This window comes from Somniosus microcephalus, unplaced genomic scaffold (assembly GCF_052327205.1).
Source record: "Somniosus microcephalus isolate GS21.2 unplaced genomic scaffold, FLI_Smic_1.0 unresolved_chr4, whole genome shotgun sequence".
Lineage (NCBI taxonomy): Eukaryota > Metazoa > Chordata > Chondrichthyes > Squaliformes > Somniosidae > Somniosus > Somniosus microcephalus.
In genome coordinates, this window is record NW_028225182.1 from 17,840,674 (window position 1) to 17,853,192 (window position 12,519).

A 12,519-nucleotide genomic window follows, 5' to 3' on the forward strand; every position below is an offset into this window, starting at 1 on the left:
ATGGCAGGAATGACGTGTGAAGAAAGATTGGGTCGATCAGGCTTTTATTCGCTAGAGTTTAGAAGAATGAGAGGGGATCTCATTGAAATTTATAACATTCTAACAGATCTAGACAGACTAGATGCAGGAAGGATCTTTCTGATGGTGGTGGAGTCAAGAACCAGGGGTCACAGTCTAAGGATAAGGGGTAAGCCATTTAGGACTGAGACGAGGAGGAATTTCTTCACCCAGAGAGTGGTGGGCCTGTGGAATTCTCTACCACAGAAGGCAGTTGAGGCCATTTCATTAAATATATTCAAGAAGGAGTCAGATATACTTCGTAAGGCTAAAGGGATCAAGGGAAAGTGAGAGAAAGCAGAGACAGTGTACTGAGTTTGGATGGTCAGCCATGATCTCATTAAATGGTGGAACAGACTCGAGGGGCCGAATGGCATACTCCTGCTCCTATGTTCTATGTTTCTATGTTTCTAAGTGGTACTATCTCAAAAGCCTTTTGAAAGTCAATCTATACAACACCAGTGGCAGTATCTTCATAAACCCTCTGCGTTACTTCATCAAATAACTCAATCAAGTTCATCACTCACGATTTGCCTTCAACAAATCCGAGTCAGCTTTCATTTTTGATCCCATGTTTTCCATGTGGCAATTAATTTTGTCACGGAATATTGTCTGTGAAAATTTCCCCCCCCCCCCCCAACCGACATTAGGCTGACGGGCCTGTATTTGACGGGTGTATCTCTCTGCCATTTATTGAACAGGGATCTAACATTTGCAATCCTCCAATCCACTGGCACAACTCTTATATCTAAAGAGGATGGTATCTTGTGGCTAGAGCATCCGCTATCTCAACCCTTACATCCCAACTTTAATTATTGCTCACTGTAAGGGCTAAAAGCAATTAATACTCGCTCTTTTCGGCAAGGAGGATGGACATGTACCGCACCTCAGAGAAAGACAGAGCCAGACGTAGTTCTAGGAGCCTCTGGTCTGCATCATCTGACTGTTGCTGTGTATGTGTGGTTGAAAACACACTTCAGAACAGTAACGACTCTTTCCCTGATCTGTCACTCAGCATATGTCAAAAATGTAAAACTGATGTTCACTTCCTAAGGGGAACTGAAACTATGGAGTCAAGGTGGTCCAGGTAGTGACAAGACTGAGTGATGCGCAAAGTAAAGCGCAGCTCAACAAAAATCGAAAGTTCAAAAACGCAACCCCAGAACTGTCTCCTAACAAAGAGTGATTGATCTTGGCCTAAATTAAAGGAAGACATGCTGCAAATATTCAGCAGGTCACGCAACATATGTGGAGAGAGAAACAGATCTAACATTTCAGGTCGATGACCTTCCAACAGAACAGAACAAAATGAGAGGTGTAACAGGTTTTAAACAAGTACAGAGGCAGAGAAAGGGTGAGGGGAGGAAGGAACAGAAGTGAAGGTCTGTGATAGGGTGGAAAGCAGGAGGGATTAAATGGCAAAAGGGATGATGGTGTGAGGCTAAAGGAGCTATTAATGGGTAAAATAAAGTAAACAATGGGTGCAGACGAGGTGTAAAGGGAAATATCAGAATCATCAGCAACAACTGCCATCCGAAAAGATGGGGGCACAGGTTTTGGTCTGAAATTGCTGAACTCGATGTTGAGTCCAGAAGTATCTATAGTGCCTATAGAAATATGAGGTGATGCTCCTTGAGCTTCCATTGAGCTTCATTGGAACTGTATTGGAGGCCAAGACAGAGAGGTCAGGGTGGAAGTGATCCAGAGAATTAAAATATCAGGCAGCCAGAAGCTCGTGGTCACGCTTACAGACTGAAAAGTGGAGTTCTGCAAAGTGTTCGCCCATTCTGCGTTTGGTCTCGCCAATGTCGAGGTGATCGCATCGTGAGCATCGAATATAGTATACAAAATTGAAAGAGGTACAAGTAATTCGCTGTTTCCCCTGAAAGGAATGTTTATGGCCCTGGATGGTGGGAAGGGGGGCAGTTAAAGGATAGGTGCACTTGCACTAGAAGATACCGAAGTTGAGTGGGTGTTGGGGATGCTAGCAGTGTGGATTGGTGTGTCGTGGAGGGAATGGTCCATTGGGGATGCTGAAAGGGGATGGGAGGAGAAGGTGTGTTTGGTGGTGGGATCACGCTGGAGGTGGCAGAAATGGCAGAGGATGATCCTTTAAATGTGAAGACTTGTGGGGTGCATCGTGAGGTGAAGGGGAACCCTATCGTGGGAGGGGGAGGGTGTGAGTGGAATTGCTGGAAATTAAATGGACACGGCCAAGGGTCCTTTCACCCACAGTGGAGGGGAATCCGCAGTTGAGGATAAAAGAATAAATATCTGAAGCTCTGGTATTGGAGGTGGTTTCATCGAAACTGATGCGACAGAGATGGTGAAACTGGGAGAATTGATGGAGACCTTACTGGAAGCGGTGTGGGTGAAAGCATAGTCAAGGTAGCTGTGGGAGTCAGAGCGCTTATTGTGGTATTGATCAACAGGCTATCCCCAGAAACAGAGATGTCGAGGAAGGGAAAGGGCGAGTCAGAGATGGACCATGTGAAGGCGATTGAAGTGTGGAAATTCAAAGCAAAGGTGATGAAATATTCCAGTTCGGGTTGCGAGCAGGAAATGCCATTGATACATTCATGAGGTACAGGGCAAAAGAGGTGAGGGAGGGGGCCTGAGTAGGACTGTAGCAAAGAGTGTTCCGTATACCACATGAAAATTCAGGCATAAACAAGACCGTTACAGGTTCCTATAGCAACACCTTTTATTTGGAGGAAGTGAGTGGATTACAAGAAGTAGTTGAATGTGAGAACATATTCAGCCAGGTGGAAGAAAGTGTTGGTGTTTGGAGACAATTTGGACTTGGCCTAACTCGAAGGCTCACACACGTGGAAGACTTGAAGCAGGAGTCACTACCGAGGAGATGAGGCCCTAGATAAGAGGGCTGAATACATTGAAGAACCTGCCGGTGGGAGACATCCGCACACCATAGCAGTGGCCAGTTGCCGCTGGACAAAGACATCAAGAACAATGCCTGCCTTTGATATATATCCCTGGAAAATATTACACCTCCACCCAAATTTAACGAGCTAGGTGTCGAAATGATTTGTGTTAACTAAAATTAGCCAGAAAGGGAGGAAAACAGGAATAAAATGGAATTCGAGAGGAATAAAAGAGGGAGATTGACAGACAGGGAGAAATCTGGGAAACAATTGGAACGAAAGCCTGTGAGCGAGAATGTCCTGATCATTGAGAGTCAGAAAGAGCGGGGATGATTGAAACTATAAGATTGATTTTGCTGAGGTACATAATAATGTCATAGAGGGAGCAGCAGGCCTGGGCTGGGAATGGAAGTACAGGAGATTGACTTTAAAATGTCACTTTGTTGAACTAGGCTTTGATATTTATTACATGGTGAACTCGCGCTTGCATTTTGCATCTAAAATATTACATTGAGAAGTTGTGGCTGTTATTACACAGCTTATTGTTCCAGAAGGAGGCTCAGCTGTTCGATGCGTAATGTTCCATCATGTTAATCAGTGCGGTAGGTACACGTCATATGGGACCGAAACCAATTTGTTCAAGAGTCTGGAAGTAATATCTTTAAGTATGAGCTCTAATTGTCCCATTAGGGTTCTACGTACATTATAAGTAACCCGCTGTTTTAACTTCGGCACCTAACTATTGGGGTCCGCTTACCTCTTATAGTACCGAAATAAGTCGTCTTCACAGTGAAATGTATTTTAGGTATCCACTTACGGAGACAGAAGCCATTTATTACCCCATTCTGGCAGCAATTGGAGTACCTGGTAGGTCATTATCAGCACATAAGGTGTAAGTAAAAGAATGTGGAACTTTATTGGTGTTTGTGCTCCGAGCTTCATAAAAGTAGAATGTTGTTCTTCAACTTTGTGATACATTTAGAACCTTCCATTCTTGTCTGGTTTGTCAATGCACCGGGTATCTCATCTTCGCTCTGTGCTGAACTGTCGATTCGAGGTCTAACTCACATTTGTCCGTGGTTCTCCCAGTCCAGGTTGTGTTAAAACACTCAGTTCAGCACAGCCCTGAGTGCAATCCATTGATACCTGATGGAAAACGTGCCTGTTGTGGAGATCGAGTTCGGAAGAGCAGGATGAGAGTGCCGTGTTTCCCGAGGTCAGAGCGCCTGGGGATCTGGAGAGAAGATTGCGGCTTTGTATTCCGGCATGTGTCAGTGCCTTCGTGATAGAAGGGTAGGGGGAAAAAACTGGATACATGTGAGATAAGTTAAACAAGTGACAGAACTGTTCGCCTGACTTGAAGGTGAAATCTTGAGTTCCCGTCAAATGATCTTTTCAGATCATCATTATACATCTGGAAAATGTCGTTACATGATTTTTACGTATTCTATGTTAAAATATTTTAAGGACTAGTTGGAAAAAAATGACTGCTCACTTCAGTCCGTGTGTTGAGAGGGGGAGACCGGTCTTGGCACTGTGGTTCAGTAGGGGGTGAGCTGGATAACACGGGTGAGAGTTAGATGTGATCTGTTCTTACACAGCGCGGCTTTGTGGGTTCGATCTCTGATTCCGAGGTCCGACTGTCTTTTGTCTTGCTCGTGCCCTGTGCTGAGGTATAAAGACGATAACTGGTAAAAACTGGAGCATGCTGCAGAATGACATTCCTTGACATATTGTGTCGTAATGCATTCACATTGATCCACTGGAAATCTAATCGAATTAATTACTTACAGATGACGGGCAGCAACTCAAAACCACGCTCGTGATTCCAATGTATTTTGAAAACTCAAAGTGTCTGGCAGTGTGTGGGTCAAGCCATTCGTTTTTCTTACTGCACTACCTTTGAAGCCAAATTTAGTGTCACTTACTCTGTGCTTCCACTTTCAACTCATCCTTTTTCCTCAACTGAGGATTCCACTCTTCCATAGTTGACATGACCCTCGACCATCTCCATTCCATTTCCTGCACTTCTGCTCTCACCCCTTCCCCTCCCTCCCAGAACCACGATAGGGTTCCCCTTGTCCTCACCTTTCACCAGAAAAGCCTCCACATTCAGCGGATAATCCTGCGCCGTTTCTGCCACCTCCAGCGTGATCCCACCAACAAACACATATGCCCCTGCCCCCACCGCATTACAGAATTTCGAAGGGATCGCACCCTGTCTGTAAACCTTGGTCCATTCCCCTATCACCCTCAACACCACGTCCCCTTCGCCCAGCATCTTCCCATGCAAGCACAGGAGATTCAGCACCTGCTCTTTTACCTCCTTCCTACCCACTGTCCAGGGCCCCAAACACTCCTTTCAGGTGAAACAGCGATTTACTTGTGCTTCTTACAATTTAGTATACAGTATTCGCTGCTCCCGATGTGGTTTCCTCTACACTGGGGAGACAAAACACAGATTGGGTGAAGGTTTTGCCGAACACCCCTGTTCAGTCCGTAATGATGACCCCGCAATTCCAGTCGCCTGTCACTTTAAATCTCCCCTCGACTCCTACGCAGACCTCTCCGTCCTTGGCCTCTTGCATTGATCCAACGAAGCTCAACATAAGCTCGAGGAACAGCAGCTCATCTTTCTATAAGGCACTTTACAGCGTTCTGGACTTACCATCGAGTTCAACTATTTCAGACCATAACCTCGACCCCTGTATTTCTTTATAATTTTTATCTGTTGTGTTCTCACCTGGTAGCTGTTAATGATGCTGCCATCATCGTTCACACCTCATCCGGAGTCATCCATTGTCTCTTAACTTGTCCCATTACCTCTCCTTTTGCCTTGCACCATCATCCCTTTTGTCAATCAATCTCTCCTTCCTTCCTAGCACAGACCTTCCCTTTGTTCCTTCCTTCCCGCCTCGCTGCTCCTGTTTAGATTTCTCTCTTCTCTAATATTTTCCAATTCGGACGAAAGGTCCCCAACTCGAAACATTGACTCTGTTTCTCTCTCCTTGATGCTACCCGACCTGCTGTGTGTTCCCACCATTTTCTGTTGTTATTTCTACTCATCTTTTCATGGAAACATAGAAAAATAGAAGATAGGAGCAGGAGCAGGCCATTCGGCCCCTCAAGTCTGCTCCGAAATCAATGAGATCATGGCTGATCATCCAAATTCAGTACCCTGTCCCTGCTTTCTCCCCATACCCCTTGATCCCTTTAGCCTTAAGAAACATATCCAACTCTTTCTTGTATATAATTAATGAATTGGTCTCAACTGCCTTTTGTAGTCGAGAATTCCACAGGTTCACCAATCTCTGGTTGAAGAAATTCCTCCACATCTCGTCGTAAATGGCTTACCCCTTATCCTTAGACTGTGACCCCTGGTTCTGGACTCCCATGCCATCAGGAACATCCTTCCTGCATCTAGTCTGTCTAGCCCTGTTAGAATTTTATAAGATTCAATGAATTGTCGCCTTTTACATTCAAAGTTGTTGATCTCCTGACCGTGGACCATCCAGTGTCGGATTCGACGTAGTAAACTTAATTTCAAGCATCACAGTTGAGGACTTAGCTGTCGGATGAGGGGTCACGGGGCCACCGTCACCGGAAATTAAACTCCAGCACGAGCCGCCACTATGGAAGATGAGGCAATGGGCGAAATAACTAAATAAACAAATTCACAGCCTGTGTAATTCGGTTAAACAAAAATGGCTTTTTTCAGTCTGGTATGTAATATTAATGTTCTTTTTCTTTCCTGCACACAGTGAATTTGGCAGCGATTGTGATCCTGTTCCGTGGAAAGTGCGGTCTCTCCAAATGCATCACTCGCTACCTGGAGGCCATGGCGATGGCGGATCTCATGGTCATTGTCTGTGATGTAATATTATATCGGATCGCTGTGCTGTACTGGCAGTTCTCCTTCCTGCTCTACACTCCTGTGTGTAAAGTCATACACTTCCTGGCTCCTACTGCCATAGACAGTTCTGTGTGGTTAACGATTGCTTTTACCTTTGATCGGTTTGTAGCCATTTGTTGTCAGAAGCTGAAAACAAAATATTGCACCGAGAAATCGTCAGCTGTGATTATTGTGACTGTCAGCGTGCTGTTCTGCTTAAAGAACATTCCCTGGCTCTTCGTGTATTTTCCTTATTATACAGCTGATAACATACCGAGTGGTTGCCTTCTTTCAACACAGTTTTATATTGTACCCACGTGGAGAGCTTTTTCTTGGATTGAACAGCTGTTAACCCCATTGCTTCCATTCTTTTTGATGTTATTGTTTAACGCTCTCACTGTCAGACGCATTTTAGTGGCCAGTCGGGCCCGAAGGACCCTCCGGGACCACAGCAATGATGAGAATGACAAGGACCCTGAGATGAGGAACCGCAAAAGGTCCATCATTTTACTTTTTGCTGTATCTGGTAGTTTTATCCTGCTCTGGGTGACAACGGTCGTATATTTCTTATTTTATCGAATTGTGAGCATCTTTAATTACAGAACGTTATATAATCCTTTTATCACCTTCCAACAAGTGGGAATTATGCTTCAGCTCCTGAGTTCCTGCACCAACACGGCCATTTACACAGTCACCCAGAGTAAGTTCAGAGAGGAGCTGCTTAATGCGCTCAAATATCCCTTCACTCTAATTGGTAAATTAGTTAAATAAGGAAAACTGCTGAAGCGAAACCTTATCTGACTCCACCAATACACAGCTCAACTCCATATCACAATTATCACCTAAATTTACCATAGGAAGCGACAACATGTATAACAATATGTTCTATGAATTAATTTCTTGATAAAAGTTATATCAACAGTTACTTTAACAATAGTCGTCAAAAAATGAACAAAAGCAACAGGCTAACATTTTCAAAACACTCTCCTGTATTCTTATCATTTTTCCAACACGGCCTCCGAGAAATTGACCCATGTAATATCCCGCCTGAAGGGCTGCGCTTTATCGGCTGGATATTTGTATCCAGTGAACGGAATAATAAACGAACAATTCATCTGTGAGCTTTCAAATAACATTTTGTCCCTGTTTCCAAACAGCAGTTAAGTCTCTTTTTAGTAAATGCGTTAATGACTCCAAAAAAAAAGCATACAGTTGGAATTTCTCAGGAGTGGATATCCGCTAACATATTATTGTTTCTTTTCAATGAGAGGAGGGAGGCCGCCAGGCAGAACAATGTAACAGAGGAGACTGAAGTGAGTAGGGTCGGGTGGCCTTGGAAACACTGCTGTAGAAGGGGAAACCTACCAATGAGGTAATGCTGAGATGGTCAGTGCTGGAGGATCAAAGAGCATGGGACATGGAGACAGAGGAGGTTCCAGAGCTTTAACCGGAAAAACATAGAAGAAATTATAGGTAATGTGCTGCGGGACCAGAAACCAATGGAGGTGAGTGGGAGCCACGAAGTGGACGTGTTGCAGGCTGGAGGTGAGGAGGCCGGCAGGGAGGTGAGTAAAGAGGTGGAGGAGTGGGAGGTTGGAGGTGATGAGGCTGGCAGGGAGGTGAGTAAAGAGGTGGAGGAGTGGGAGGGTGGAGGCGAGGAGGCCGGCAGGGAGGTGACTGAACAGGTGAAGGAGTGGGAGGGTGGAGTTGAGGAGGTGGGCAGGGGTTGATTGAACACATGGAGGAGTGGGAGGGTGGCTGTGATGAGGCGGGCAGGGAGATGATTGAAGCGGTGGAGAAGTGTAAGGGTGCAGGTGAGGAGGCCGGCAGGGAGGTGATTGAAGAGGTGGAGGAGTGGAGGGTGGCGGTGACGAGGCTGGCAGGAAGGTGATTGAAGGGGTGGAGGAGTGGGAGGCTGGAGGTGAGGAGGGTGGAGTTCAGGAGGGCTGGCATGGAGGTGATTGAAAGGGTGGAGGTTTGGGAGGGTGGTGGAGTGGAATGCTGGAGGTGAGGGGTCGGGCAGGGAGTTGATTGAAGGGGTGGTGGAGTGGGAGGGTGGAGGTTTGGAGGCCGGCATGGAGGTGATTGAAGGGGTGGTGGCATGGGAGGGTGGAGGTTTGGAGGCCGGCATGGAGGTGATTGAAGGGGTGATGCAGTGGGAGGGTGGTTTGGAGGCTGGCAGGGAGGAGATTTATGAGGTGAGAATGTTGGAGTGTGGAGGCTTGGAGGCAGGGCGGTGATTGAAGAGGTGGAGGTGTGGGAGGTTGGGGGAGTGGGAGAGCAGAGGTGAGGAGGCCGGCAGGCTGGTCATTGAAGAGTTGGAGGAACAGGAGGGTGGAGGAGTGGGACGGTTGAGGTGAGGGACTGGCAGGGAAGTGATTGATGAGGTGGAGGAGCTGGAGGGCGGAAGGTGGAGGAGTGGGAGCGTGGATGTGAGGAGGCGGGCAGTGTGGTGACTGAAGAGGTGGAGGAGCGGGAGGGTGGAGGGTGGAGGCGAGGAGGCCGGCAGTCAGGTGTTTGAAGAGGTGGAGGAGTGGGAGGGTGGAGGAGTGGAGGGTGGAGGTGAGGAGGCGGCAGGGAGGTGATTGATGATTGGAGGAGTGGCAGGTTGGATGTGGGGAGGCCGGCAGGGAGGTGATTGATGAGGTGGAGAATTGGGAGGTTGGATGTGAGGAGGACGGCAGGGAGGTGTTTGAAGTGGTGGAGGAGTGGGAGGTTGGAGGAGTGGGAGGGTGGAGGTGAGGAGGCGGCAGGGAGGTGATTGATGAGGAGGATGATTGGGAGGTTAGATGTGAGGAGGCCGGCAGGGAGGTGTTTGAATTGGTGGAGGAGTGGGAGGTTGGAGGAGTGGAAGGGTGGAGGTGAGGAGATGGCAGGAAGGTGACTGAAGAGGTAGAGGAGCGAGACGGTGGCTGATTGGGAGGTTGGATGTGAGGAGGCTGGCAGGGAGGTGATTGATGAGGAGGAGGATTGGGAGGTTGAATGTGAGGAGGACGGCAGGGAGGTGTTTGAATTGGTGGAGGAGTGGGAGGTTGGAGGAGTGGAAGGGTGGAGGTGAGGAGATGGCAGGGAGGTGACTGAAGAGGTAGAGGAGCGAGATGGTGGCTGATTGGGAGGTTGAATGTGAGGAGGACGGCAGGGAGGTGTTTGAAGTGGTGCAGGCGTGGGAGGTTGGAGGAGTGGAAGGGTGGAGGTGAGGAGATGGCAGGGAGGTGATTGATGAGGAGGATGATTGGGAGGTTAGATGTGAGGAGGCCGGCAGGGAGGTGTTTGAATTGGTGGAGGAGTGGGAGGTTGGAGGAGTGGAAGGGTGGAGGTGAGGAGATGGCAGGGAGGTGACTGAAGAGGTAGAGGAGCGAGATGGTGGCTGATTGGGAGGTTGAATGTGAGGAGGACGGCAGGGAGGTGTTTGAAGTGGTGCAGGCGTGGGAGGTTGGAGGAGTGGGAGGGTGGAGGTGAGGAGGCGGCAGGGAGGTGATTGATGAGGAGGAGGATTGGGAGGTTGAATGTGTGGAGTCCGGCAGGGAGGTGTTTGAATTGGTGGAGGAGTGGGAGGTTGGAGGAGTGGGAGGGTGGAGGTGAGGAGGCGGCAGGGAGGTGATTGAAGAGGTGGAAGAACGGGAATGTGAGGATATGGAGGCCGGCCGGGAGGTAATTGGACAATGTTTAGTAGCCCTGCCATATTTTCTTTGTTCCATGCATAGGTGTCCTTTTTGTTCCCTAATCGGCCCCACCCCTCCTCTTTCTATCCTTTTAATATTTATATGCCTATAGAAGACTTTTGGATTACCTTTTATTTTGGCTGCCATTCTATTTTCATATCCTCTTTTTGCCTGTCTTATTTTATTTGTCACTTCTCCTCCGACTTTTCTATATAGGCTAATTCTCAGGTGCATTTGCAACCTGACATCTGTCATACGTGCTCTTTTTCTGCATCATCATATTCTCTATTTGTTTCATCAACCAGGGAGCCCTGACTTTAGTTGCCCTGCCTTCCCCACTCGTGGGCATGTATCTCAATTGTAACTGTAGTGGCGATGGAGTGGAGTTTAATTTCACGAGAACAAAATAGGATGCCTTTGAATTAACTTTTGGAGTGAATAATGTCTCATCCACGAATTAATCTCGGACTCAACCTTTCACAACGCGGTAGTTGCTGTGGAATTGAGTGCAACAGAAAGGTTGATCTGGGTGCCATGAGTTTCTATTTTGAATGTCATCCAATGCCAGTCGGCGATGATACTCAGGGTTAAATTTCACTAAAATAGGAGGAAGCATGGTGATTAAAAAAGTTCATGTTGAAGATGTGCTGTTTGCATTGCCCTATGGCAGAGCGGCATTAGAGAATAATGGATTAGTCATCCAGGTAGATTGTCACATAGAGTCAAGGAGGACCAGAAGCCTCTTGTGCTGTCGTCAAGATTACAGTGAATATCAATGGTAAGGTTGACCTCAGAGGCTTGTGTGCTTTCCTCATTGCAGGACCCAGACTGAAGGGTTCTAGATTGCCAGTTATACTGATGATTACTACAGAGATGGGAGGCAACAACGTGTTTGAAGATCTTAGAGACAAAAGCGAGGTTAAAGATAGGAAAATGGAAGATGGTGCTGAAGTGACGGGGAATGGTATTTGAGCAAATGGTGACACTAAACTATCTGTTACTGCATCTCCCCAACTACAGATTCTACATTATTTGAACACTTTCACATCCAACACACGCTGTACATATCTTTTCTTCGTGTAGAAATACCAGAGACACATTGCACAGAAACTGCAGTGCTTGCCAATGAAACTGACATGGTGCCCAGTCCCATATCACTGCCAGACTTGGCGCTTCTGATAGATCTTTTAGCAATAACATAAGGAATCCATTCTTCCTACGATTCATACTTAATTTGTCCCAGGTAGAGATCTAACCCATGAGATTTCCATCAATGTCCGTACAAATGTGCACAAGAAGCGATTGCAAAATCCATATTAGTCCTTCCCGATTGATTGATTTTTGAGCGCAAACTCTCCTTTGATGAGAAGAAGGAAATAATTTTCAAGTCCAGAGGCCTTGTCACCTCACAATAGAACCGTTCACTTTTTAACATGAATTTCCCAATTAGAATCCACCAAATTAGTCCATGGATTGGATGGGTAGAATTGCTTCCAAAAATGTGTTTCCCAGCTTCAAAGCGGTTTGATTTTTGTCTGTTTTGTGTGACTATTTTAACTTTCATCCTTGTTCTCTCTCTTTATCTTGAACAATTCGATAAAACACTACGAATATTTTCAATATTTGTATCTGCAAAATTCAATAATCTATCTGTGCACTAGGTTTAAGGAATTTGTATATCTACAGTTGATGAAAAAATATATTTGCGATTTTGTTTCTCAAAGCGGAGCATAAAATATTTCCCCCTTTTACTGTGTGACTTGCTCAACTTCGCACTGTTTAACATTGAGTGTATCCCTTTTTGTGTTCACTTTTTAGACTCAATTATGCTGAAATTAAATACGAAAGTTGCTTTTGAGTGTTCATTCTTAATTCTGTCCGCCAGGGGAACAAGAATTACTGTGGACATAACTGCTTGAAAAGTGATCCGATAATCTATTGTCAGAGATCCTAATCTACTTATGGAGTTAAATGAGAGCAGAGAAGTGGAGTAGTGGGAGGGTGGATGTAGGTAGGCAGGCAATGG

The 12,519-nt window shown here is 46.4% G+C and overlaps 1 protein-coding gene across 1 annotated transcript; it reads left to right on the plus strand.

Moving 5' to 3' along the window:
- The first annotated feature begins 3,714 nt into the window (after window positions 1–3,714).
- Window positions 3,715–7,772, plus strand: LOC147089982 (putative G protein-coupled receptor 139). The gene is made up of 2 exons (XM_085977101.1): window positions 3,715–3,806; window positions 6,701–7,772. Exons 1-2 carry the CDS (start codon window positions 3,734–3,736, stop codon window positions 7,600–7,602), a joined length of 975 nt encoding a protein of 324 aa, XP_085833227.1. The 5' UTR covers window positions 3,715–3,733; the 3' UTR covers window positions 7,603–7,772.
- The last annotated feature ends 4,747 nt before the right edge of the window (window positions 7,773–12,519 follow it).

Excerpts from the sequence above, each read along its gene's own strand:
- LOC147089982 (XM_085977101.1), top strand. The coding sequence starts at position 3,734 with ATGTATTTTAGGTATCCACTTACGGAGACAGAAGCCATTTATTACCCC. Across the intron at positions 3,807-6,700 it reads GGCAGCAATTGGAGTACCTG|TGAATTTGGCAGCGATTGTG; the intron begins GTAGGTCATTAT and ends TCCTGCACACAG.